We start from the raw sequence: 23156 nt of genomic DNA, 5'->3' as shown, positions 1-23156 counted from the left end.
GCTTCAACTGGGCCATGGCACTGATAGGCCAAGATTCAGCCATTTTGTTCTTTTCAGCCATTTTAGTATCTTGAATGGCCTTCTGTGGATGTTCTGAGAAAATAAAAAAAAAGTTCACATACAAAGCTAAAGTGATAGATTGGGCTCTAGAGCTATCTTGTTTCCCTATCGTTTAAGGTAGCACAGTTGTGGTGCTACAGGAAACACAGGCAGTTGATAGATGACAGATGTGACTGATCTAAGTTTGCTTTTCCTGCCTTTGTGAGATATGCCAGATCTCAAAAATGCTTGCTTTACTGATAAAAACAGTGCCATACAGGGAGATGTGTTTGCTTTGAGAACTATATATATAAATGAAGCAGTAGGCGTGAGCTTAAATGGACTCTCCAGAAGATGGTAGAGGACAGGAAGGCCTGGAGGAACGTTCTCTATATCTATATCTATATCTATATCTATATCTATATCTATATCTATATCTATATCTATATCTATATCTATATCTATATCTATATCTATATCTATATCTATATCTATATCTATATCTATATCTATATCTATATCTATATCTATATCTATATCTATATCTATATCTATATCTATATCTATATCTATATCTATCTATCTATCTATCTATCTATCTATCTATCTATCTATCTATCTATCTATATGTTTTCGTAGATTCTCGCGGGTGTCTGTATGTGTAGATCTAGAGTCTCGGGTTTCTTCCCGCATTCCTTTCATCTTCAGAAAGTTGTGGCGACGTTTCGACGAAATCCCATCCGTCATCATCAGGCCGGAGTGTTTCTCCTGCTGCTACCAGGAGCAATGCATTGCTCCTGGTAGCAGCAGGAGAAACACTCCGGCCTGATGATGACGGATGGGATTTTGTCGAAACGTCGCCACAACTTTCTGAAGATGAAAGGAACGCGGGAAGAAACCCGAGACTCTAGATCTACATATATATATATATATATATTGAGCTGTCATAAGGTGACTATATCCTGTGGATAAGCCTTGGGTCAGGCCAAAGCAGGAAAGAAAGAGTTAATTAGCAAGGTGCATTCAAAAAGCCTTGACAAATACTTAATCTATCTATCTATCTATCTATCTATCTATCTATCTATCTATCTATCTATCTATCTATCTATCTATCTATCTATCTATCTATCTATCTTACACACATATTGCAAGCATGAGCATAAAAATGCTGGAAAACTTTTATTCCTGGCCTTTTGATTTGGGATTCCCTAAGTGACCTACTCTGGAAAGAATAAAATGGATTTTATCTCCACCCTTGGTGTGATTTATTTATCTATAAGCTGGGAGGCAAGGAACCCTGTGCTTTCAGATGACACCAACCACAAAATGTGATCTCTCCAAAAGTACTTAGAAGAGTTCACACACGCTACTAGCCAGAGTTGATGGCATTAATCTCAGTTTTCTGGCTTCACAGAATATGCTGATCTAACAAACATGGCTTGTATACAAACCACAGTCACATGTTGGCTTAGCATAATATATAAACTCAGAAAACAGTGATTGCCAAGGAAGTTTTTCAGATTATTATCCCTAAGCAAAGCAACCAACTTCATCATCTCGGCTTGTTCCATTATTTTTCAAATTCCATTCTTCCTCTGTGGGTTTATCTGCTTCCTTCCATTTTTGTGCGTAGAACAACCTTGCAGCTGACATCATATATAAAAACAAAGTCCCATGTTTTCTTTCAAACTGTTTATCTGTCATCCTTAAAAGATGTGCTACAGGTTTTGTTCCTACATCCATTTCCATTTTTTTTTAAAAAAAAAACTTTATTAGATGTCTGATTCCAGAATTTGTTAGCTTTCTTACTTGTCCACTAAAGGAGATTTTTTTTTTAAAAAAGAACTCTTAAGATTGATTACATTTCCAATATTTGTTTGAAACATCCTTATATCTCTTTGATAATTTATCACAAATTAAATACTACCAATACATCATTTGATACATTTCCTTTCAGATTATAACTGTGCCAAGCTTTGTGTCCACATTTGTTTGCATCAATCAAGCACATTATAACCAAACTTTTTAGCCCAGTTAACCATACAATATTTCACATCCTGAAGATTTAATTGTAATAACCATTTATAAAATTTTGCAATAAGGTTCTTATCATTAGTACATGGATGTTCCATTATTTTATCTGTAAAAACATTTTTTTTAAAAAAAAAATTAGTTTAAACTTTTTGGGCAGTTGCATATAGGAAAGCCAGTGGCAAGTATAACCTTTTTCAAATCTTCTCTCATTTTGAGTCTCAAAACCATATTTCCCCAAAGCAAAAGATCATTCTGTGTTATCCATGATTGTTTGGCTATCATCTCCCTTCTAAAAAAGGCTCCTTGTGGTGACATCTCTAAGGGCAATTTAGGAAATAACCTTGAATAGATTAGAGCTGGAAGGGACCTTGGAGGTCTTCTAGTCCAGCCCTCCGCTTAAGCAGGAGAAGCTGTACAAAGTAACAAGCTGTTCCACTGGTTAATTGTCCTCAACCCCAGGAAGTTTCTCCTTAATTCTAGGTTGCTTCTCTCTTTGATCAGTTTCCAACCATTGTTTCTCATCCTTCCTTTTGGTGCTTTGGTGAATAACGTGACCCCCCCCTTTGTGGCAGCCCCTCAAATATTCAAATACTGGAACCTTGTTTTCTATCTATTCCAAACTCTAGGTATAAAAAGATTCTCAAATGCTACTTTTCATTTATCGTACCAAAAATCGCCAAACCTCAATTCATGACCTTAAAACTCCTATCGCCTTTTCATGTGATCGTATCTTCAAGCACTTCCTTTGCATCTTGTGTGCGATAACACGCCAAGTTGCAAAGTTCGGAAAGGCATATTACACAAGTTCTTTTGTTCTTTCTAAGAAAGTTTGCAGCTTGATCCAGCTCAGTTCCTCTTTCTCTGAAGAAGGAACTAAATCCATCAAGTGTAGACCAACGGGATTCATTGAAAAAGATCTCATCCTTAGATTCCAAAAAAAAGAGAGAGACCTCGTTTCTGTTTCTTTCTGTTCTGTTCTGATTCTTCACGTCGTTGCCAGGTATGTTCAGTTTTGCTAAATGTTATTTGGAAAGTATTTGAGTTCAAGGTAGGACTTGGGGATCATCAGGATGGGATCAACTGATCCTGCAGGATCCTCTGGCCAATAACGCATCTCAGTTCAGCAGCATTTTTTTTCCAGATTGGTGTGACACCAAGCTTCTCATCTCCAGTAAATCTTAATGTGTGTGATGATGATGATGATGATGATAATAATGATAATAATGGTGGTGATGTTGGTGTTGGAAGGGACCTTGAAGGTAATCTAGTCCAACCCCCTGCTCAGGCAGGAAACCCTATTCCATTTCAGACAAATGGCTGTCTCTTCTTAAAAACTTCCAGTGTTGGAGCATTCACCACTTCTGGAGGCAGGTTGGTCCACTGGTTAATTGTTCTAACTGTCAGGAAGTTTCTCCTTAGTTCTAGGTTCCTATTCTCCTTGATTACTTTCCATCCGTTGCTTCTTGTCCTGCCTTTGGGCGCTTTAGAGAATAGCTTGACTCCCTCTTCTTTGGGACAGACCCTGAGATATTGGAACGCTGCTATAATGTCCCCCCCTCATTCTTCTCTTCATTAAACTAGGTAAAGGTAAAGCTTCCCCTGCACATGTGTGCTAGTCGTTTCCGACTCTAGGGGCCGGTGCTCATCTCCGTTTCAAAGCCGAAGAGCCAGCGCTTGTCCGAGGATGTCTCAGTGGTCATGTGGCCAGCATGACTAGACGCCAAAGGCACACGGAACGCTGTTACCTTCCCACCGTAGTGGTCCCTATTTTTCTACTTGCTTTTTTTACGTGCTTTCAAACTGCTAGGTTGGCAGAAGCTGGGACAAGTAACAGGCGCTCACTCTGTTACACAGCACTCGGGATTCGACCTGCCAAACCGCCGACCTTCTGATCAACAAGCTCAGTGTCTCAACCCACTGAGCCACCACGTCCCTTCATTAAACTAGACATACCCAATTCCAGCAGCCGTTCCTTATATGTTTTAGCCTACAGTCCCCTAATCATCTTTGTTGCTCTTCTCTGTACTCTTTCTAGAGTCTCAACATCTTTTTTACATCGTGGTGACCAAAACTGGATGCAGTATTCCAAGTGTGGCCTTACCAAGGCATTGTAAAGTGGTATTAATACTTCATGTGATCTTGATTCTATCCCTCTGTTAATGCAGCCTAGCACTGTGTTGGCTTTTTTTGATAGCTGCAGCACACAGTTGGCTCATATTTAAGTGATTGTCCACTAGGACTCCAAGATCCCTCTCACAGTTACTACTATTGAGCAAGGTACCCCCTAGACTATGACCACCATGTTAAAGCTATGGCTACAAGCAATGGAGAAGAAAACCAGCATAAGTATCTGGATAGAATTTTTCTCAGTGTGTTATGGTGATAGCAATCTTATCAAATATACTATACAAATTGGGAAAGAGAAAAGAAAGAGAGTGAGAAAGACAGAGAGATAGGAAGGAAAAGAAGGAAGGAAGGAAGGAAGGAAGGAAGGAAGGAAGGAAGGAAGGAAGGAAGGAAGGAAGGAAGGAGATTAGTGGATGGGCAGGTGGGTGGATGGAACAATGGAATTATCAATGGATGGATGGATGATAGGGAGGAGGGAAGAAAGGGATAGTGGTTAAGAGAAGGAAGGAAGGAAGGAAGGAATGAAGGAAGGAAGGAAGGAAGGAGAGAAAGATAGATAGGAGTCAACGGTTGATGTTTCTCCATGACTGTCACTATTGAAAAAGCTGACTAGACAATGTAGAAATAGAATAGAATAGAATAGAATAGAATAGAATAGAATAGAATAGAATAGAATAGAATAGAATAGAATAGAATAGAATAACTTTTTTGTCATTTTGAATGTACGTACATTAATCAGCATACATTAAAATGAAATTTCGTTGCATTCAGCTCTCAAAGGGTCATCACCTCCGATATACACTACATAAATGTGACAAAAATAAATAAATACATAATTATGCATATACCCACATATAATATATGACACAGAGAAACAACAGTCTAGTGTGGGTTATGTATAAATGTGCATGGCGAGAAAAACAAATCTTGAGAATTTACCAGATGGATGGCAGAGGGAACAAAGCTATTACAGAATCGGGTAGTCCTGCTATAAATACTTAGAAACCTCCTCCCAGAGGGGAGCAACAGAAACAGACCCTAAAGTGGGTGTATGGGGTCTTTAATGATGCTTTGAGCTGTAAGCACATATAAGCACTTATAAGCAGCATCTTGAATACCAGGGAGCGAGCTTCCTATGATCTTCTCGGCTGTCCTTACCACTCTCTGTATGGACTTTCTATCTGAGGCACCAAACCAGACAGTGATACAGTTTGTTAAAATGCTTTCAATCATGCCTCTGTAAAAAGTGGCCAGGATAGAAGGAGAAAGAAGTGCTCTCTTCATCCGATGCAGGAAATGCAGAGGCTGGTTTGCACGCTTCACTGGTTTGCACACTTCTGTGTGGAGAGACCAATTCAGATTGTTAGTTATCTGCACCCCCAGATACTTAATACTGTTGACCCTCTCTACAGCTGCATCCTTGATTCTGAGTGGAGTATGATTATGCTGGCTTTTCTAAAATCTAGAATCTTCATGACAATAAATATAATTTAAAAACCATAACACCACTTGTCCAGCAGATGGTTCTTGAGCTTCATTAATATAATTGTGAAAGGACAAGTAAAGAGCTCTGTCTCTTTACTTTGCAGGTTTCTGGCATATTTTCCATTGATACATCCCATCATTTCTTTGTTTTGATCTAGGCCTGATTGCTTCTGAAATTTGTGTTTACTCTTTTGGGAGGACTGTTGACATAGCCACAGTCCTTTGAAAGATTGTTGAAATAAACTTAAACATTATTTCTGGCATTTGTTGTAAATCTTAGTTCTTTCTGAGCCTTAACTTTCCTGATTTTATCCTTGTAGATTTGGGCTATTTGCTGGTATTCTGTTTTAGTTATATGCCTCCTCTTTCCATTTTTTTATACTTGTGCTTTTTTTCCTTCTCAGTTTTTCAGAGAGTTCTTTATGCAACAATGCTGGTTTCACCTGCAGTCTGTTGCTTTTCTTTCTCTGTGTAATGTATTAGATTGGGCTTTTATAATCTCATTTTTCAGAGTTTTTCAAGATTTTTTTTTATTGAAAAGTTTTACAGTACATTTTTAAATACAAAAAAACCCCTCCTCCCCCTCCCCTCTCCCCAACCCCCCCTCTCCTCCCCTCCCCCCTCCCTCACTTCCCATAGCTGAATACAGGGTATAAAAATACAAACAAGCATAATCTAAAATATGCTAACAACAATAAAACATTAAATTCTATCGCACTTTAACTCTCCATAGTCAAAATATTAATAAAATAACTACTAACTAGTTATACATCATATGAATCCACTACTTATTCAAATGCTAAGTGAAACTTTTTAGTCCCATATTTATTCTGAATATATTCAATCCATCTCCTCCATTCCACAATGTATCTCTGTTGTGTTTGGTCTTTCAAATACGCTGAAATCTTTGCCATTTCCGCCAAGTTAGAAACTTTTAAAGTCCATTCTTCTATAGTCGGCAGTTCTTCTTTCTTCCAATATTGCGCTACTAAATGTCTCGCTGCCGTAATTAAATTCAACATCAACTTAGTATCTATGACAGTAGTATCTGTAATAATACCCAATAAAAACAATTGCGGACAAAACTTTATCCTTTTCTTGAATATCTTTTGCATATTCCACCAAATTTTAATCCAAAAAGCTTTAACCTTTTTGCAAGTCCACCATATATGAAAATACGTTGCCTCCTCACAACCACACCTCCAACATTTGGGCTGGCAGTTCGGATACATACTTGCTAATTTTTTAGGATCTAAGTGCCACCTATAAAACATTTTATAAAAATTCTCTCTTAAATTTTGGGCCTGTGTAAATTTTACATTTCTAACCCAGATCTTTTCCCAAGTATCCATTGTAATAACTTCTTGAAAATTCTGAGCCCACTTTATCATACAGTCTTTAACAAGTTCCATTTCTGAATCAATTTCTATCAATGCATTATATATCCTTTTTATATGTGCTTGACCTTGATCTCTGATTTGTTTCACCAAATTTTCATCAATCATCGAAAAACCAACTTTCTGGTCCTCTTTCCATCTTGCCTGTAATTGCCCATACTGGAACCAAGTTTGTACAATCTTTTCTTCTTTTAAGATATTATATGGCTTTAATTGCCATACATTCCTTTCTAAACTTAAGATTTCCTTATATGTAGTCTCATCATGTTTAAATCCAACATTTATATTTTCTATTGCATGTTTAGGTATTGCCCAAATAGGTATCTTATAATTTAACTTGTGTCTATACTTTTTCCAAACTCGCAACAGAGCATACCTTAAAATATGTATCTTAAACACATTATCCACCTTCTTATCGTACAATAAAAATGCATGCCAGCCAAATAACAAATCGTGACCCTCAAGATTTAATAATCTCCCTTGTGTTAAGTTAAACCAGTCACTTATCGATGACAAAGCAGCAGCCTCATAATACAATTTAAAATTAGGCATTTTAAGACCGCCTCTTTCATGCGTATCTTGCATTATCTTAAATTTAACTCGTGGCTTTTTCCCTGCCCAAGCAAATTTATTAATTCCTTTTTGCCATTCCTCCAAATTTAGATCCTTTTTAAGTATAGGTATCATTTGAAATAAAAATAAAATTTTTGGCAAAACATTCATTTTCACTGCTGCAATTCTTCCCAATAAAGATAATTGTAGTTTTTCAAGAATTGAGTTGTCTTTGGCTTTAGGATTTGCGCATGAGGCTCTTTCACCCAGAATTTAATTCAGCTGGAGGCACTGTGCAGAGGACAGTCACTGTGGTGTGCACTCTTCATTCACGGTTCTCGTCTGGACAATACAAGGCACCTGCACAATGATGCTCAGGACACCGCTGGTGTTTGCTGTCCTTTATTGCTTGCTGCTCACTTCAGGTAGAGGCAGAGACAAAGCCAGGTGTGTTAGTGTGATGCCAGATGCCCCAGAGGTAGACCTGCATGGCACAACAACATCCCACGTGGTTCCCTTGACATGCTTGGTCTACCAAATGGCAGTGCTTCCATTTTTGAATTCACATGATACTTGATAGAAGCCAAAAACATTCCTACAGGTTGAATTCACACATCTTCTCCCTGACTGTCAGCTGGATGCTAAAAGATTTTGTTCAGGGAATAATTTTTAGAAATAGCTATGGGGAAACCCCTGGTTGAACCTTAGAGTAAAGATCAAATCTGGGCAGGAGCTTTGAAAACATCTCTCTATAGCTGCCAAGAAAGTCCCAATAAATCATTGGGATGTGTTATTTCTCTTTATAAGCAGATGATTCTGCATTTGAGTGTGTTCAATCAAATATGATCTTTTAACTGACCAAACAGCCCATGCAATCAGTGTCTGATTGCACAACACAGAAGTCAATCTTTCTGGCTGGCTGTACATTTAAGGCAGAGAATCTGTGCTCTGGAACTCATAAATCCAACTTGTGTCATCATGACTGGCTCTATCAGAGAAGAGGAACTAAGATGATCAAAGGCCTGGAGGCTAAAACATATGAAGAATGGCTGCAGGACTTGGGTCTGGCTAGTCTAAAGAAAAGAAGAAATAGGGGAGACATGATAGCAGTGTTCCAGTATCTGAGGGGCTGCCACAAGGAAGAAGGGGTCAGGATGTTCACCAAAGCACAGAGGGAAGGACAAGAAACAATGGTTGGAAACTGATCAAAAAGAGAAGCCTCCTGGAATTAAGGAGAAACTGCCTGACAGGGAGGACATTCAACCAGTGGAACAGCTTGCCTCCAGAAATCATGGGCTCTCCATCACTGGAGATTTTTAAGAAGAGACTAGACATTCACCTGTCTGAGATGGTGTAGGTTCTCCTCCATGAGCAGGGGGCTGGACTAGAAGAACTCCAGGGTCCCTTCCAGCTCTATTCTATTCTCAATATTGAGAACATCTGGAATATTATAAATTCTACATAACCAGTTTTAGGTGAATCAAAACTCAATCCAAAGAGCAATGCATTCCTGCATAGGTAAAGGAGGCATAATTCAACATTCTAAGATCCCTGTTGGATTAGTCAAGTTTAATATTAGTTTACAAATTTGCTTCTAAAATTGGCCAAGCAGATCTTTATAGGATGTGTGCAGAGAGAGGCATATGCCTCTCCCTTGCTGTTGCTATGAATCGATTTTATTGTAATATATTTTTCAATATATTGTGAGCTGCACATAGTCATTGAGCATAAGGCTAGCATACAAGTTCAATAAATTATAGTAGGGTGCTCAATCAGCCAGATGTTTTAGACTAGATTTGGCATTTTTATTCACCCATTGAATCCTTATCAAGGGCCTGTGATAGGCAGAAGTTCTCGTTTGATGGAGCTAAAGGTCTTCTTGCAGGATTAAGCTTTTCCAAATAAAGCTTGTCAAGGCTGATGGTGTTCAAGTGGTGCGCCAGATGTTTTGCGATTGCACCCAAGGCACCTATTGCGTCTAATAACAACTTTACTGCATGATTACTTGTTTCCAGTCTTTGCATATTTGTGACTAGTAAACACATCTCTTCCCTTAATCCTGGAGCTGTTGGTCTTGGTTGCTCCTGAATCCTTTAGCCTACTTGGAACCAGATTCCAGGAGCTCCAGCATCTAGTGTTCTTGTTGACCTAGGCAACAACGGATTTGGTATGGATTTCTGTGCAGTAAGCCACATTTCATTGTTTATAGGAGAGGCACTCTTCATTTAAAGATAGTCCCCAAGTTAGGACCAGAACTGAGCCCCAAATTTATGTGGCTAAGTGGAAGGTGTGTTAAGTGAGTTGGCCCCAGTTTACGACTTTCCTTGCCACAATTGCTAAGTGAAACATTGCATTTGTTAAGATAGTAACATTGTTGTTAAGTGAATCTCAGGGTGCCACCGGCAAAGGATTGCCGGCGGGCAACACCCAGGGGGAGGGCCTTCTCTGTGGGCGCACCTGCCCTTTGGAACCAGTTACCCGTAGAGCTCAGGACTGCCGCTGATTTTCATTCATTCCGCCGGGACCTGAAGACCTGGCTCTTTGAGCTTTCCAGCCAGGACTGAGAATTTTTAATTTTTAACTTATTGTAATTGGGTTTTTTTAATCAGAGTTATAGGGGTTTTAGATTTTTAATCAAGGATAATTTAATCTATTTTAATTGTTATTAACTTTTTGTATTGTAATGTTGTTTTAATTGCCTTGTGAACCGCCCTGGGTCCTACGGGAGAAGGGCGGTATATAAGTTCAATAAATAAATAAAATCATCATCATCATCATCATCATCATCATCATCATCATCATCATCATCATCTGGCTTCTTGTCATGCCTCTCTCTGAGCCTGAATTGGAGGAGGAAATGGAGGTGGAACAGGGCCCTATGGAGGCCAAGGGAGAGAAGCCACAGTCCTCAGTGGCTTCAGAGGACTGTGGGGAAGAGCAGGCTGAGGCAGGCCAGGGCCCTTCAGGATTGGAACAGGGGAGACAGAGTTCAGGCGATGAGCAAGGCCCACCCCCACCTGATCCTCCTCTTCTGTGCCTTTGTTAGAAAACCTGGACACCTTGACTACTGGACCGGCTGACTACGTGGATTTCCTGATTTACAACCTCAGACTGCATTTCAAATTCTCTCTTTGCAAACAGCTCAGGCAAGCTGAGATTCAGACGGACTCATTAAGTTCATGTTTTGTTTTGTTTATTATCTTTATGGCCTTGAGGACATTCGTGTACTAATCAGGCTGTATTGAAACTGCCTTCAGCCAGAGTCGGTTGAAAGTTGTGTGTGTGTCTGTGTGTGTGTGTGTGTGTGTGTGTGTGTGTGTGCTTTGGTTGAAGGCTTGCCAGCAAATGTGGGAGCCTTTGGGGGAAATTTGCAGCAATTAAAGGACTGTTTATATTGCCAGCTGACTGTATTGCCTCTGTGAGATGCCCTGGGTCATCACACTTCCCTCATTGACTTTGCTCATCAGAAGGTCATAAAAGGGGATCATGTGACCCCCCCGGACACTGCCATTGCCATAAATACGAGCCAGTTGCCAAGCATCTGAATTTTTATTTTTAGTTTAGAAATGTTTTATTGATTTTTTTTACAACAACAATCCTTAGTGCCTAGTGTACAGCCTGTTGTCTTGGTTCATGTATTTTGGAAAAAAAACCCATCAATAGTAGTTAATTAACAGTCAATACTAATTAATTTTTGTAATTCCATAATTAGTATATTAATAGTATATTTCTTTGATCTCCCCCTTCTCCCAAAAGTATTCTCCTTCTTCAACCTTAAATGAATATTGTTCTTAATATTTTCAATGCATAAAAGGTAAAATATAAACCTTTTTTCATGTTTGTACAAATAATAATCATGTCCACGTATGGCATTTTTTTCTTATCAGCTTGTGGTTGTTTTTATAAAAATCATCTCATTAGTTCACCGTCTAAATTCTGACCACGTGACCTTGGGGTGCTGCAATGGCTGTAAGTGTGAAAAATGGTCCTAAGTCACATTTCCCCCCAGTTCTGTTGTAAATGAACTGTTGGAAGCCAAGGACTGCCTGTATTGTAATCATTATGATTATTATTGGAAGGCTTCCTAAGTTTGTCTCAGTCAGTCCCGAGATAAGATAGAGATGAAGCTATGGCAATTACGGCGGAATTAACAAATCCTGACTTCTTTCTTTTCTTCTAAATAGGGACTTCCCTTCTAAAAGAAAAGACTCGTGGTGTATTACGGAATTCCCCTGATGAATATCAGCCTGCCAAACGTAAATGCCACAGAAATGAACGTGACTGCCAATTCTTCCGGCGACTACAAAAACGCTTCCGACTATTCTAAACGTATCACAACCACCATCATATTGATCATTTGCTTTATTGGAATCCCGTTGAATGGGATTGTCATCTGGATGCTGGGCTTCCAGATCAAAAGAAACCCTTTCACTGTGTTGATTCTTAATTTAGCCACTGCCGACTTTGGACTCCTTCTTTGTATGTCTATATATTGCATTGATACCGTTACGAATTTTATATCCTCTGAGATTCCTTGGTACATTTTTTTCTCTCTCTTCCACATTATGTATATCAGTGGTATGTTTCTTCTTACGGCCATCAGCATTGACCGGTGTGTTGCTGTCCTCTTCCCCATCTGGCATCACTGTTCCCGGCCAAAATCTTTGTCCTCTGCCATTTGCGCCTTCCTCTGGATCTTTTCTTTCCTCCTGATCGGGTTTCTGAACATAACGCAACATGTATTTAAATACAGACATTTTAGTCTTGATTTGGTGGTGACTGTGGTGCTTTCCTTTCCTTTGACCACAATCTCGACAGTGATCATATTCACCAAACTTGGTTTTAAATCTAAACAGATTAAACGCCAAAGGCTTTTATTGATGATCTTAATTACTCTTCTCTGTTTCATTATTCTATCTCTTCCTTCGGATATCTTCGTGTTCATGACTCACTTTCTTCGCTTGACTTACTGGCTTCAGTATGCTGAATTTGATACCTATTTTAATCTGTGCACATCCCTAAACTGCAGCATTAACCCAGTGATCTATTTTCTGGTTGGGAGAAAGAACCGACTTCGGTCCCGGGAAAATATCAAGGTCATTTTTCAAAGAATCTTCAAGGAAGAGGAAGCTCCTGAATCCTGATAGACATTTACGAACACAAGTTCAAACACAATTTTAGCTTTGCCTCTAATGCTGGGTATCTCTTGCTACAGAAATAAAATCTACATGTTTTTCCCTCCAAGAAGAATGTCATGAGAGTTCATTGTGATGTTTGGGGAAAGATGTGAGGAGCAAGAATTTTCCCTCCACTCCTATAAACTATGTAAGTCAACGCTGCTAACATCAGATGTTTTTGCTTTGACAACATAGGGAGATGCAGTCTTTTTCTTTAACTTGTGTGTTACTCTTAGAGTTAGAGTTAGATGATGCTGGGGGTGGGTGGGAAGGAAGAATGTGTATGGGAATTAGTTAGACATAACAATATCATAGTAGTGTATGATTCAAGGTTGTTTGAAATAAGAGATGACAAGAAATGGGTTGGAGAATGGGAGGGGAAAGCTGCATTTCAAACTAATTGGAGAATGTGATTTATGACTGTTAATTGGAGGAGGGAATTGTGCTTGGATACTATCTGCTCAGGGGAGGGGAATTCAGATTTTGGCTTCGACTATGTACGTGCCGATGCTGTGCTTCTCGAATAAAGATTTTTTAAGGTAAACAATGCCTTGAAGTTCTTTGAAGAGTTTCATCTGTCGGAACCATGACAATATATCAAGAACCATTCTACTAAATTAGCAAACTGATGATACAGGTAGTCCTCAACCTATGACCACAACTGAGTGCAAAATTGCTCTTGTTAAGTGAAATGTTTGCTAATTTGTGAGTTTTGCTCCATTTTATGACTTCCCTTGCAACAGGTGTTAAGAGAATCACTGCAGTTGGTAAATTAGTAACACGGTTGTTAAGTGAAACTGGTTTCCCCATGGACTTTGCCTGTCAGAAAGTCACAAAAGGGGGATCACATGACTCCAGGCCCTGCAACCATCATAAATATGAGTCAGTTGCCAAGTGTCTGGATTTTGATCATGTGGCCATGGGGACGCTGCAACGGTCATGTCAAAAAAATGTCATAGGCCACTTTTTTCAGTGACATTGTAACTTTGAATGGTCACTAAATGAAGGAGGACTACATGTACCATAACTGAAACTGTTTTGCAATTGAGATCCAGGATACAGAGCCACATTTCAGGGATAGATCAGAGAAATGGATCTCACATTTTCTACCAAACCTGTGGATTTTACTGATTGAATGAGATTAGACTTTACAGCCGTAATCTTATTTCTAGGATTTGGACTCCTTGAATATATATATATTGATTCTGGCCCCTGAGTAGAAGTTTAAGACACATAGATCAACATAGTTCTGAAGTGATGATGTGGATGGCTGAATGAATGAATGGCAGGCAGGCAAGAAGGGAGGGAGGGAGGAAGGAAGGAGACAGGGAAGGAAGGAAGAGGGAAAGAAGGGAGGGAGGGAGAGAGGGAGGGAGGGAGGAAGAAAGGAAGGAGACAGGAAAGGAAGGAAGAGGGAAAGAAGGGAGGGAAGGAGGGAGAGAGGGAGGGAGAAAATGGTAGGAGCCAGAAATTTATGTTTCTCCATGGCTTTACTCTACCACACATGTTTACAGTTACATTGCAAAGGTTGACTAGACAATGTGGCAATTTTTGCAACCTTTGTCTGTCTGTCCTTCATGAAAGGAATGTGATTGAAACACTACTATGTTATTTAGCCGGGCAGATGGTTCATGAGATTGATCAATATATTTGTGAAACCAAAAGAGGACTTCAGTTCCGTGGTCTCTTTTCTGGAGTAGTTCGCAATGAAACATTCCATCGTGCCTTTGTTTGGATCTAGGCCTGGTTGCTTCTGAAGATTCTGTGAGTTTTGATTCTTTCTGTTCTGGGATGAGTAAGCAGATCTGGTTAAAAGTCTCACACAATCAGATATGTTCTTTATCTTGCACAATCGATGTGAGCCCCAAGCGACAAGACCATCTGGTTCTTGTTTTTTGCAAGATAATCACCAACTGTAGAATAAGGAGAGTGTCCGTGAGCCTTGGCTGTCAAGCTCAGTTCTGGAGAAGAACTGAAGAAGCTTCTTGGCTGACAAGCAAAAGGTTTTCAAAGAAAAAAGTCCAGGCGCCTTTTGGAAAAGAACCTTTGGGAGATGGTCAGAAAAGGCATCCCCAGGCAAAGAGGATAAGCTTCATTATCCCCATCCTCATATTTTCAATAACTGAAGAGGGGAAATAAATGTCAAGGAGAAAATAGTATCAAAAGACAAGGATAGACTGCACACTTTTTTATAAAGTTGGAAGGGAGCTTGGAGATCATTTAGTCCAACCCCCTGCTCAGGCAGGAAGCCCTATACCATTTCAGACAAATGGCTGTCCACTCTCTTCTTAAAAACTTCCAGTGTTGGAGCATTCACCACTTCTGGAGGCAGGTTGTTCCACTGGTTAATTGTTCTCACTGTCAGGAAGTTTCTCCTTAGTTCCAGGTTGCTTCTCTTCTTGGTTAGTTTCCATCTGTTGCTTCTTGTCCTGCCTTCTGGGGCTTTGGAGAATAGCTTGACTCCCTCTTCTTTGTGGCAGCCCCTGAGCTATTGGAAGACTGCTATCATGTCACCCCTCGTCCTTCTCTTCATTAAACTAGACATTTCCAATTCCAGCAACTATTCCTTGTATGATTTAGCTCCCCTGATCATCTTTGTTTCTCTTCTTTGCACTCTTTCTAGAGTCTCAACATCTCAATGACTGTGAATGACTGTGATCAGCTGGGTCCCCGAAGAGGGGAAAGGAGAAAATCGTATCAAAAGAAAAGGACAGACTGTACACTTGAAAGTCTGTAATCAGCTGGATCTCTTCCTCGGTGGCCAAAGTCCCATTTATCAGCTGACAAATCCAACTGTCAGTGAAGTTTTGTTCTTTGGTCTTCTCACGTCTGTCAGCAAATAATCTACCTAATGAGAGCATCTTAAAAGAAATATAATCTGGAGAACAATTTCCCCTGCTCCAGAAAAGCTTTGGTTATAAAGCTTTTGGTCACACCTGGAATTTGGTCACACCTGGAATACTGCATCCAGTTTTGGTCACCACAATGTAAAAAAGATGTCGAGACTCTAGAATGGGTACAGAGAAGAGCAACCAAGATGATTAGGGGGCTGGAGGCTAAAACATATAGGGAACGGTTGCTGGAATTGGGTATGTGTAGTTTAATGAAGAGAAGGGTGAGGGGTGACATGATAGCAGTGTTCCAATCTCTCAGGGGCTGCCACAAAGAAGAGGGAGTCAAGCTATTCTCCAAAGCACCTGAAAGCAGGAGAAGAAGCAACGGATGGAAACTAGTCAAGGAGAGAAGCAACCTAGAACTAAGGAGAAACTTCCTGACAGTTAGAACAATTAACCAGTGGAACAACCTGCCTCCAGAGGTGGTGAATGCTCCAACACTGGAGGTTTTTAAGAAGAGAGTGGACAGCCATTTGCCTGAAATGGTATAGGGTTTCCTGCCTGAGCAGGGGGTTGGACTAGATGACCTCCAAGGTCCCTTCCAACTTTATATATTATTATTATTATTATTATTATTATTATTATTATTATTATTATTATTATTATTATTATTATTATTATTATTATTATTATTATTATTAGATGGTACATTCCCTCAAAATTTAGCTCTATCTGACATGGCTTTTGGTTCCCTTCCCCTAGCAGGCTCAAGGAAACTCTCTCTTCTATGCTGACTATTGGCGATCATCTTAATTAACTAAGGACCACATCTGGGTTTCACATCGTGGTAGATAAATCTTGCTGTCACATGGTACTAGTTTCTGATTAGACAGGACACGGAGTACTTGTGGATCTTTCAGAGTTTCTTTTTCATGCCAGAAGCAAAAGCTCTCCATGTTTTCTGCAGGAGATTGATCTCCACCTACTATGCACCCAACCCTGTGCTTCATACAAAAACACCTCTGAAGATTTCTGCTCCACTTCCAGGTATATCCGAATCCACTGACATTTCGTTGAATCTTGTATCTCAAGATAGAGTTGATGGACTTCTGTTGATGAACTTCATCTAAATAGGACTTAGAAATATTTTGCCTGCAGGTCCTGCCATCCCCATGTCCTTCAACCCCCAATGGTGACACAAGAATCTTCTATTCCCCAACTTTGAAGAGTTTGGACTATTAATTTCAGGTACGTTATAATTTTGGAAGGTTTAATTAGAGCCAGTGATATGCAAATAGAGTAACTGCCATTTCTTCAGCAGCTGTGTATTTCTATACTTGATATTTATATCTTGACTGTCATGTCAATCTCAGTTGGAACTTCCTGATGTTGACTCATTTTCCAGCTGACTTTTAGCCATCATGACAAAAAAATACAAGTAAGTCAGAAGTAAGCAAACTCTCTGAAACCCAAGATCAAGGGAATAAGATGTTTCTTTAGCTAACCCATAATTGTTTTTCAAAAAGGGACGTGGTGGCTCAGTGGGTTAGGATTCTGAGCTTGTTGATCAGAAGGTTGGCAGTTTGGCGGGTCGAATCCCGAGTGCTGCGTAACAGACTGAGCGCCTGTTACTCGTCCCAGCTGCTGCCAACCTAGCAGTTCGAAAGCACGTAAAAAATGCAAGTAGAAAAATAGGGACCACTACGGTGAGAAGGTAACAGCGTTCCGTGCGCCTTTGGCGTCTAGTCATAACAAACTCTGGCAAGTCCTTAAAGAGATGGGCATACCAGACCATCTTATTTGTCTCTTGAGAAACCTATATGCAGGCCAAGAAGCAACAGTGAGAACTGGACACGGAACCACTGATTGGTTCAAAATTGGGAAAGGAGTCCGGCAAGGCTGTATACTGTCACCTTGCCTATTTAACTTATATGCAGAGCACATCATGAGAAAGGCAGGGCTAGATGAATCAAAAGTTGGAATTAAGATTGCTGGAAGAAACATCAACAACCTAAGATATGCAGATGATACCACTCTAATGGCAGAAAGTGAAGAAGAACTAAAGAGCCTCTTGTTGCGGGTGAAGAAGGAGAGTGCAAAACTTGGGTTGAAACTAAACATTAAGAAAACCAAGATCATGGCATCTGGCCCTCTCAATTCCTGGCAAATAGATGGGGAAGAAATGGAGGTAGTGACAGATTTTATTTTCCTGGGCTCCAAGATCACTGCAGATGGGGACTGTAGCCAAGAAATTAAAAGACGCTTGCTCCTGGGGAGGAAAGCCATGACAAATCTAGACAGCACACTAAAAAGCAGAGACATCACCCTGTCAACAAAAGTGCGTATAGTCAAGGCTATGGTCTTCCCAGTTGCAATGTATGGCAGTGAAAGCTGGACCATAAGAAAGGCTGAGCACCAAAGAATTGAAGCCTTTGAACTATGGTGCTGGAGAAGACTCCTGCGAGTCCCTTGGACTGCAAGGCGATCAAACCGGTCAGTCCTAGAGGAGATCAACCCTGACTGCTCTTTAGAAGGCCAGATCCTGAAGCTAAAACTCAAATACTTTGGCCATCTAATGAGAAGGAAGGACTCACTGGAGAAGAGCCTAATGCTGGGAAAGATTGAGGGCAATAGAAGAAGGGGACGACAGAGAATGAGGTGGCTGGATGGAGTCACTGAAGCAGTAGGCGTGAGCTTAAATGGACTCCAGAAGATGGTAGAGGACAGGAAGGCCTGGAGGAACATTGTCCATAGGGTCGCGATGGGTCGGACACGACTTCGCAACTAACAACAACATGCCGGCCACATGATCACGGAGACATCCTCGGACAAGCGCTGGCTCTTCGGCTTTGAAATGGAGATGAGCACCGGCCCCTAGAGTTGGAAACGACTAGCACGCATGTGCGGGGGAACCTTTACCTTTACCTTTAATTGTTTTTCATCAGTTTTGGCTCTTCAGTTCTCTATAAAAATCTTGTGTGTGTGTGTGTGTGTGTGTGTATGTGTGTGTGTGTGTTTGTGTATCAGCTGGTAAAGTTCTAGTTAAACACCAAAAGTTTTCACACAAATGTACAGGAAATCTTCTATACTTAACTAATGAAGGAGAGAACCAACCTAAAACTGAGGAGAAATTTCCTGACAGTGAGAACAATGAACCAGTGGAACGACCTGCCTTGAGAAGTTGTGGGTGCTCCAACACTGGATGTTTTTAGAAGAGATTGGACAGTCATTGCCCGAAATGGTGTAATGTCTCCTGGCATAGAAGCTTCTTCAGCAGGAGATTGAGCTGGAAGATATCCAAGGTTCCTTTCAACTCTGATATTGTTATTCTGTTACTTAAACGGGGTGTGTATGTGTATTTTCCCTTTTTTGGAAGTATCCGTAGCTCTGCAAAATGTGTAAGCAGCCCATTTCTCCCTTAGAAGGATTTTTTCCCCCTCATAGCCTCTCCTAACTCCTAGTTTGAAGTCATAAATTAAATTTTCTTACGGTTATCTCTTATTATCTCTGTCATACTCTAAACACTACATCACCATAACAAGAACAAGCATTGGTGAAAAATGCTTCCTTACAAAATTACTAATTTTTGCTTTGTACCTCATGTGGGGATTTTGAATGTCACGGTGGAATGGTGGCAAAATGGCAGAAAGGGCGTTGCTAAATTTCAGTTACAGAGGAAAAAATCCAATACAGTCCAATACCAAATACATTTAAAGATATTTGTTGAGAAGCATGGATGGAGCAACACATGAATATTTTTCCTGCGTTGGGTGTGGCAATAAACAGTTTAAGGAGCTGGCTCATTACCACAGCCGCATCACTCAAGCTATTCACAGGGAAAGTAAAATGACAGAATAAAAGAGTTGGAAGAACTTTGGAGGTGATTTAGTCCAACTCCCTGATCAAGCAGGAAATCCTGTACCATTCCAGATAAATGACTGTCCAATCTCTTCTTAAAAAACCTACAGCTTCTGGAGGAAAACTGTTCCACGGATTAATTATTCCCACTATCAGGAAATTGCTGCTTAGTTCTAGGTTGCTTCTCTCCTTGATTAGTTTCCATCCATTGCTTCTTGTCCTGCCTTCAGGTGCTTTGGAGAATAGCTTGACTCCCTCTTCTTTGGGGCAGCCCCTTAGATAGTGGAAACTATTACAATATTGGTATTATTTAGGAGACAGGAGTGACTGAATCCATTTTTCTTTCTTATCATCTAATAGGAACTTCCACTCAAAAAGATTTCCAGAGGATTGCGAAAGCTTAATGATGAGTTTCAGCCTTGGAGATCTGAATGCTACAGAGAACTATTATGGGTATAACGATACCACTGACTCATATGAGCACACAGAACAGCTCAGCCCTACTGAAATAGGATGGATTGCTTTGACTGGCATTATTTTAATAGCCTGTTGTATTGGATTGGTGGGCAATGGATACATCATCTGGCTACTTGGCTTCCAGATGAAGAGAAACTGTTTCACCACATTCATCTTTAACTTGGCCATTGCAGACTTTGGATACCTCACATCTATTGTTATATTCTTCATCAATCTATTTATCTATTTTCCCCAAAGCGAAATTTTCTTCCAGATCTGTGTCTATTTTGGCCACATGATGTACGTGAATGCAAACTTTCTTCTGACAGCCATCAGCATTGACCGGTGTGTGGCTGTCCTCTTCCCACTCTGGCATCGCTGTTCCCGGCCACAATATTTGTCTTCCAGAGTTTGTGCTTTCCTCTGGATCTCTTCTTTCCTCCTGGGTGGAATTCTGAACATTATGAAAAACTTTGGAAATTACAGACTGCTCACTGTCTATTTCCTTGTGACTGCTATAGTTTGCCTTCCATTGATCACACTCTCCACTGTGGTCCTTTTCATCAAAGTGTGTCTTAAATCGAATCAGAAAAATAAGGGTCGGCTTTTACTCATGATTTTAATTACCCTGCTCTGTTTCCTTACCCTTGGTTTTCCATTAAATGTCTTTGTGGTGATTGTGAATTTTTCTGACACAGATAATGATAAAATGCAATATTGGCTTGCTTGTAGTATGCTATTTTCCTACCTAAACAGCAGCATTAATCCAGTGATCTATTTTCTAGTTGGGAGGAAGAAAGGAGCCCAGTCCAAGGAGAGCATAAAGGTCCTTTTGCAAAAGGTCTTCAAAGAAGGTGAAGCCACCAGAGAGAGATAGAAGAGCTCAAACCATCTTACAAGGCGTCTGAGCTTCCTTATGAGTAGTAATGAACAACATTGCTACTGAGGGGATGTAATCTTATAAAAGGTAAAGGTAAAGTTTCCCCCGCACATGCGTGCTAGTCATTTCCGACTCTAGGGGCTGGTGCTCATCTCCGTTTCAAAGCCGAAGAGCCAGCACTTGTCCGAAGATGTCTCCGTGGTCATGTGGCCAGCATGACTGGATGCCAAAGGCGCATGGAACGCTGTTACCTTCCCACCGTAGTGGTCCCTATTTTTCTACTTGCATTTTTACGTGCTTTCGAACTGCTAGGTTGGCAGAAGCTGGGACGAGTAACAGGCGCTCACTCTGCTATGCGGCACTCGGGATTCGACCTGCCAAACTGCCGACCTTCTGATCGACAAGCTCAGCGTCCTAACCCACTGAGCCACCGCGTCTCTTGTAATTTTATAGGTGGGACCAAATCTTTTTCAGCATATTGGCTCTTTCATCTGAATAGATATAGAAAGGATTGCATTATAAGAGAAGGCCAAGTCAGCCCTCAACTAATGGTGTGCGAGAAGTGAACTGCATGGGGTTGGTAAAATACTCCATTTATTTGCTTTTCACAAATACATCGAAAGCACCTGCTGCTTCCCGATGTCACTTAAAAGCGATTAATTCCTGAAAGGAAGCAACAGTGTGTAAAATTATAATAGAACCAATCAGAAAGCAGTTCACATTCAATAATTAATGCTAAGGCTTTAACCTGTCACTAAAAAGAGAAAGGAGAAGAAGAGACAATTTTCAAGCATAGTCCATGCCTTGGGAGCAACAGAAGGAAAAAATAGGTCACAGGCAAAATCTTAAACCCCCAGGCCAGTAAGAAAGGATGCAAAGATGGCTGCTTAAGCAGGGAAGCAGCTACAGGTGTGTACAAAATCATCCTTAGCAATTCTACAAATCTGCAGAGAAAGGCTTCCCTTTTTTGGGTCCTTGGTGCTCTCTGAGCTTGATTGCTTGTTTGAAGACATTTTGTTACCTGACCAGGTAACATCATCAGTGCTAAAAGGGACTGGGGTTTGATCTTTGTTTATGTACAATATTATTATTATTATTATTATTATTATTATTATTATTATTATTATTATTATTATTATTATTATTATTATTATTATTATTTATTGAACTTATATACTGCCCTTCTCCCGTAGGACCCAGGGCGGTTCACAAGGCAATTAAAACAACATTACAATACAAAAAGTTAATAATAGCTTGCCTTATCAGTGTTGGTGGGAATGTTGTTTTCCTCTTGATAGTTCCTTTATTACACTCGTGTTTACTGTTTGATTGTTTTTCTGAGTTGGTGAGTGCTTGATTAGGCTCTTTTTGAAAGATTTAATACATAGCATGGCAAATATAAACATTTCCAACATGGTTTCTAAGAGGGGCCAAATGCTAATAGGTACTTCATGTTAGTAGACACATACACAACCCCCCTGAGAAAACAGAGCCTTTTTGTTTTTTGTTTGTTATTCACATGTTCTTGTTTCCTTTTGTTTTTTCTACATGCGTAAACTGTAAATAGAAATAAAGTTAAGATCTTAGAATAAAGTATCAAGCTTAAGATAGAACAGTAATTATTTAACAACATTTTTTATTATTTTGCTATTGTCTATTCATGCCAGGGACGCGGTGGCTCAGTGGGTTAGGACGCTGAGCTTGTCGATCAGAAGATCGGCAGTTTGGCGGGTCGAATCCCGAGAGCCGCGTAGCAGAGTGAGCGCCTGTTACTCGTCCCAGCTTCTCCCAACCTAGCAGTTCGAAAGCTCGTAAAAATGCAAGTAGAAAAATAGGGACCACTACGGTGGGAAGGTAACAGCGTTCCATGCGCCTTTGGCATCTAGTCATGCCGGCCACATGACCACGGAGACGTCCTCGGACAAGCGCTGGCTCTTTGCCTTTGAAACGGAGATGAGCACCGGCCCCTAGAGTCGGAAACGACTAGCACGCATGTGCAGGGGAAGCTTTACCTTTACCTATTCATGCTACCTTTAGCTGTAGATGTAAAAGATAAACTTATGCCTATCAGCAAAAACATGTAGTTTATAATTAATACTGATGTAAACTTTTCTCTTTGTCTTTTAAGGTCTAGGCTATCTAAACAACAGTGTTAATAATCCCCAGTTCCTACTGTATAAATACCACTGTAACCAAATAATATGCAGACATACCAGGGGAAAATTATGGGGGTGATTCCAGACTACCACAATAAAGCAAGTATCACAATAAAGCCGAGTCACACCTTTTTTTTTTGTTTCCCAGTGCATGTGTGTGT

General features: G+C 40.2%; 2 protein-coding genes across 2 annotated transcripts; both read left to right on the top strand.

Annotated features, from left to right (window-relative positions):
- Positions 1–11869: 11869 nt before the first annotated feature.
- Positions 11870–12778, top strand: LOC308666738 (mas-related G-protein coupled receptor member H-like; the record flags this gene model as incomplete). Its single annotated transcript, XM_081325632.1, has 1 exon — positions 11870–12778. One exon carries the CDS (start codon positions 11870–11872, stop codon positions 12776–12778), a length of 909 nt encoding a protein of 302 aa, XP_081181758.1.
- Positions 12779–19906: 7128 nt separating this feature from the next.
- On the top strand, positions 19907–20836 carry LOC308666737 (mas-related G-protein coupled receptor member H-like; the record flags this gene model as incomplete). The annotated part of the gene is made up of 1 exon (XM_081325631.1): positions 19907–20836. One exon carries the CDS (start codon positions 19907–19909, stop codon positions 20834–20836), a length of 930 nt encoding a protein of 309 aa, XP_081181757.1.
- Between the last annotated feature and the right edge of the window lie 2320 nt (positions 20837–23156).

Source organism: Vipera berus (assembly GCF_964194415.1).
Source record: "Vipera berus genome assembly, chromosome: 3".
Lineage (NCBI taxonomy): Eukaryota > Metazoa > Chordata > Lepidosauria > Squamata > Viperidae > Vipera > Vipera berus.
This window is presented reverse-complemented; position numbering and strand designations above follow the sequence as displayed.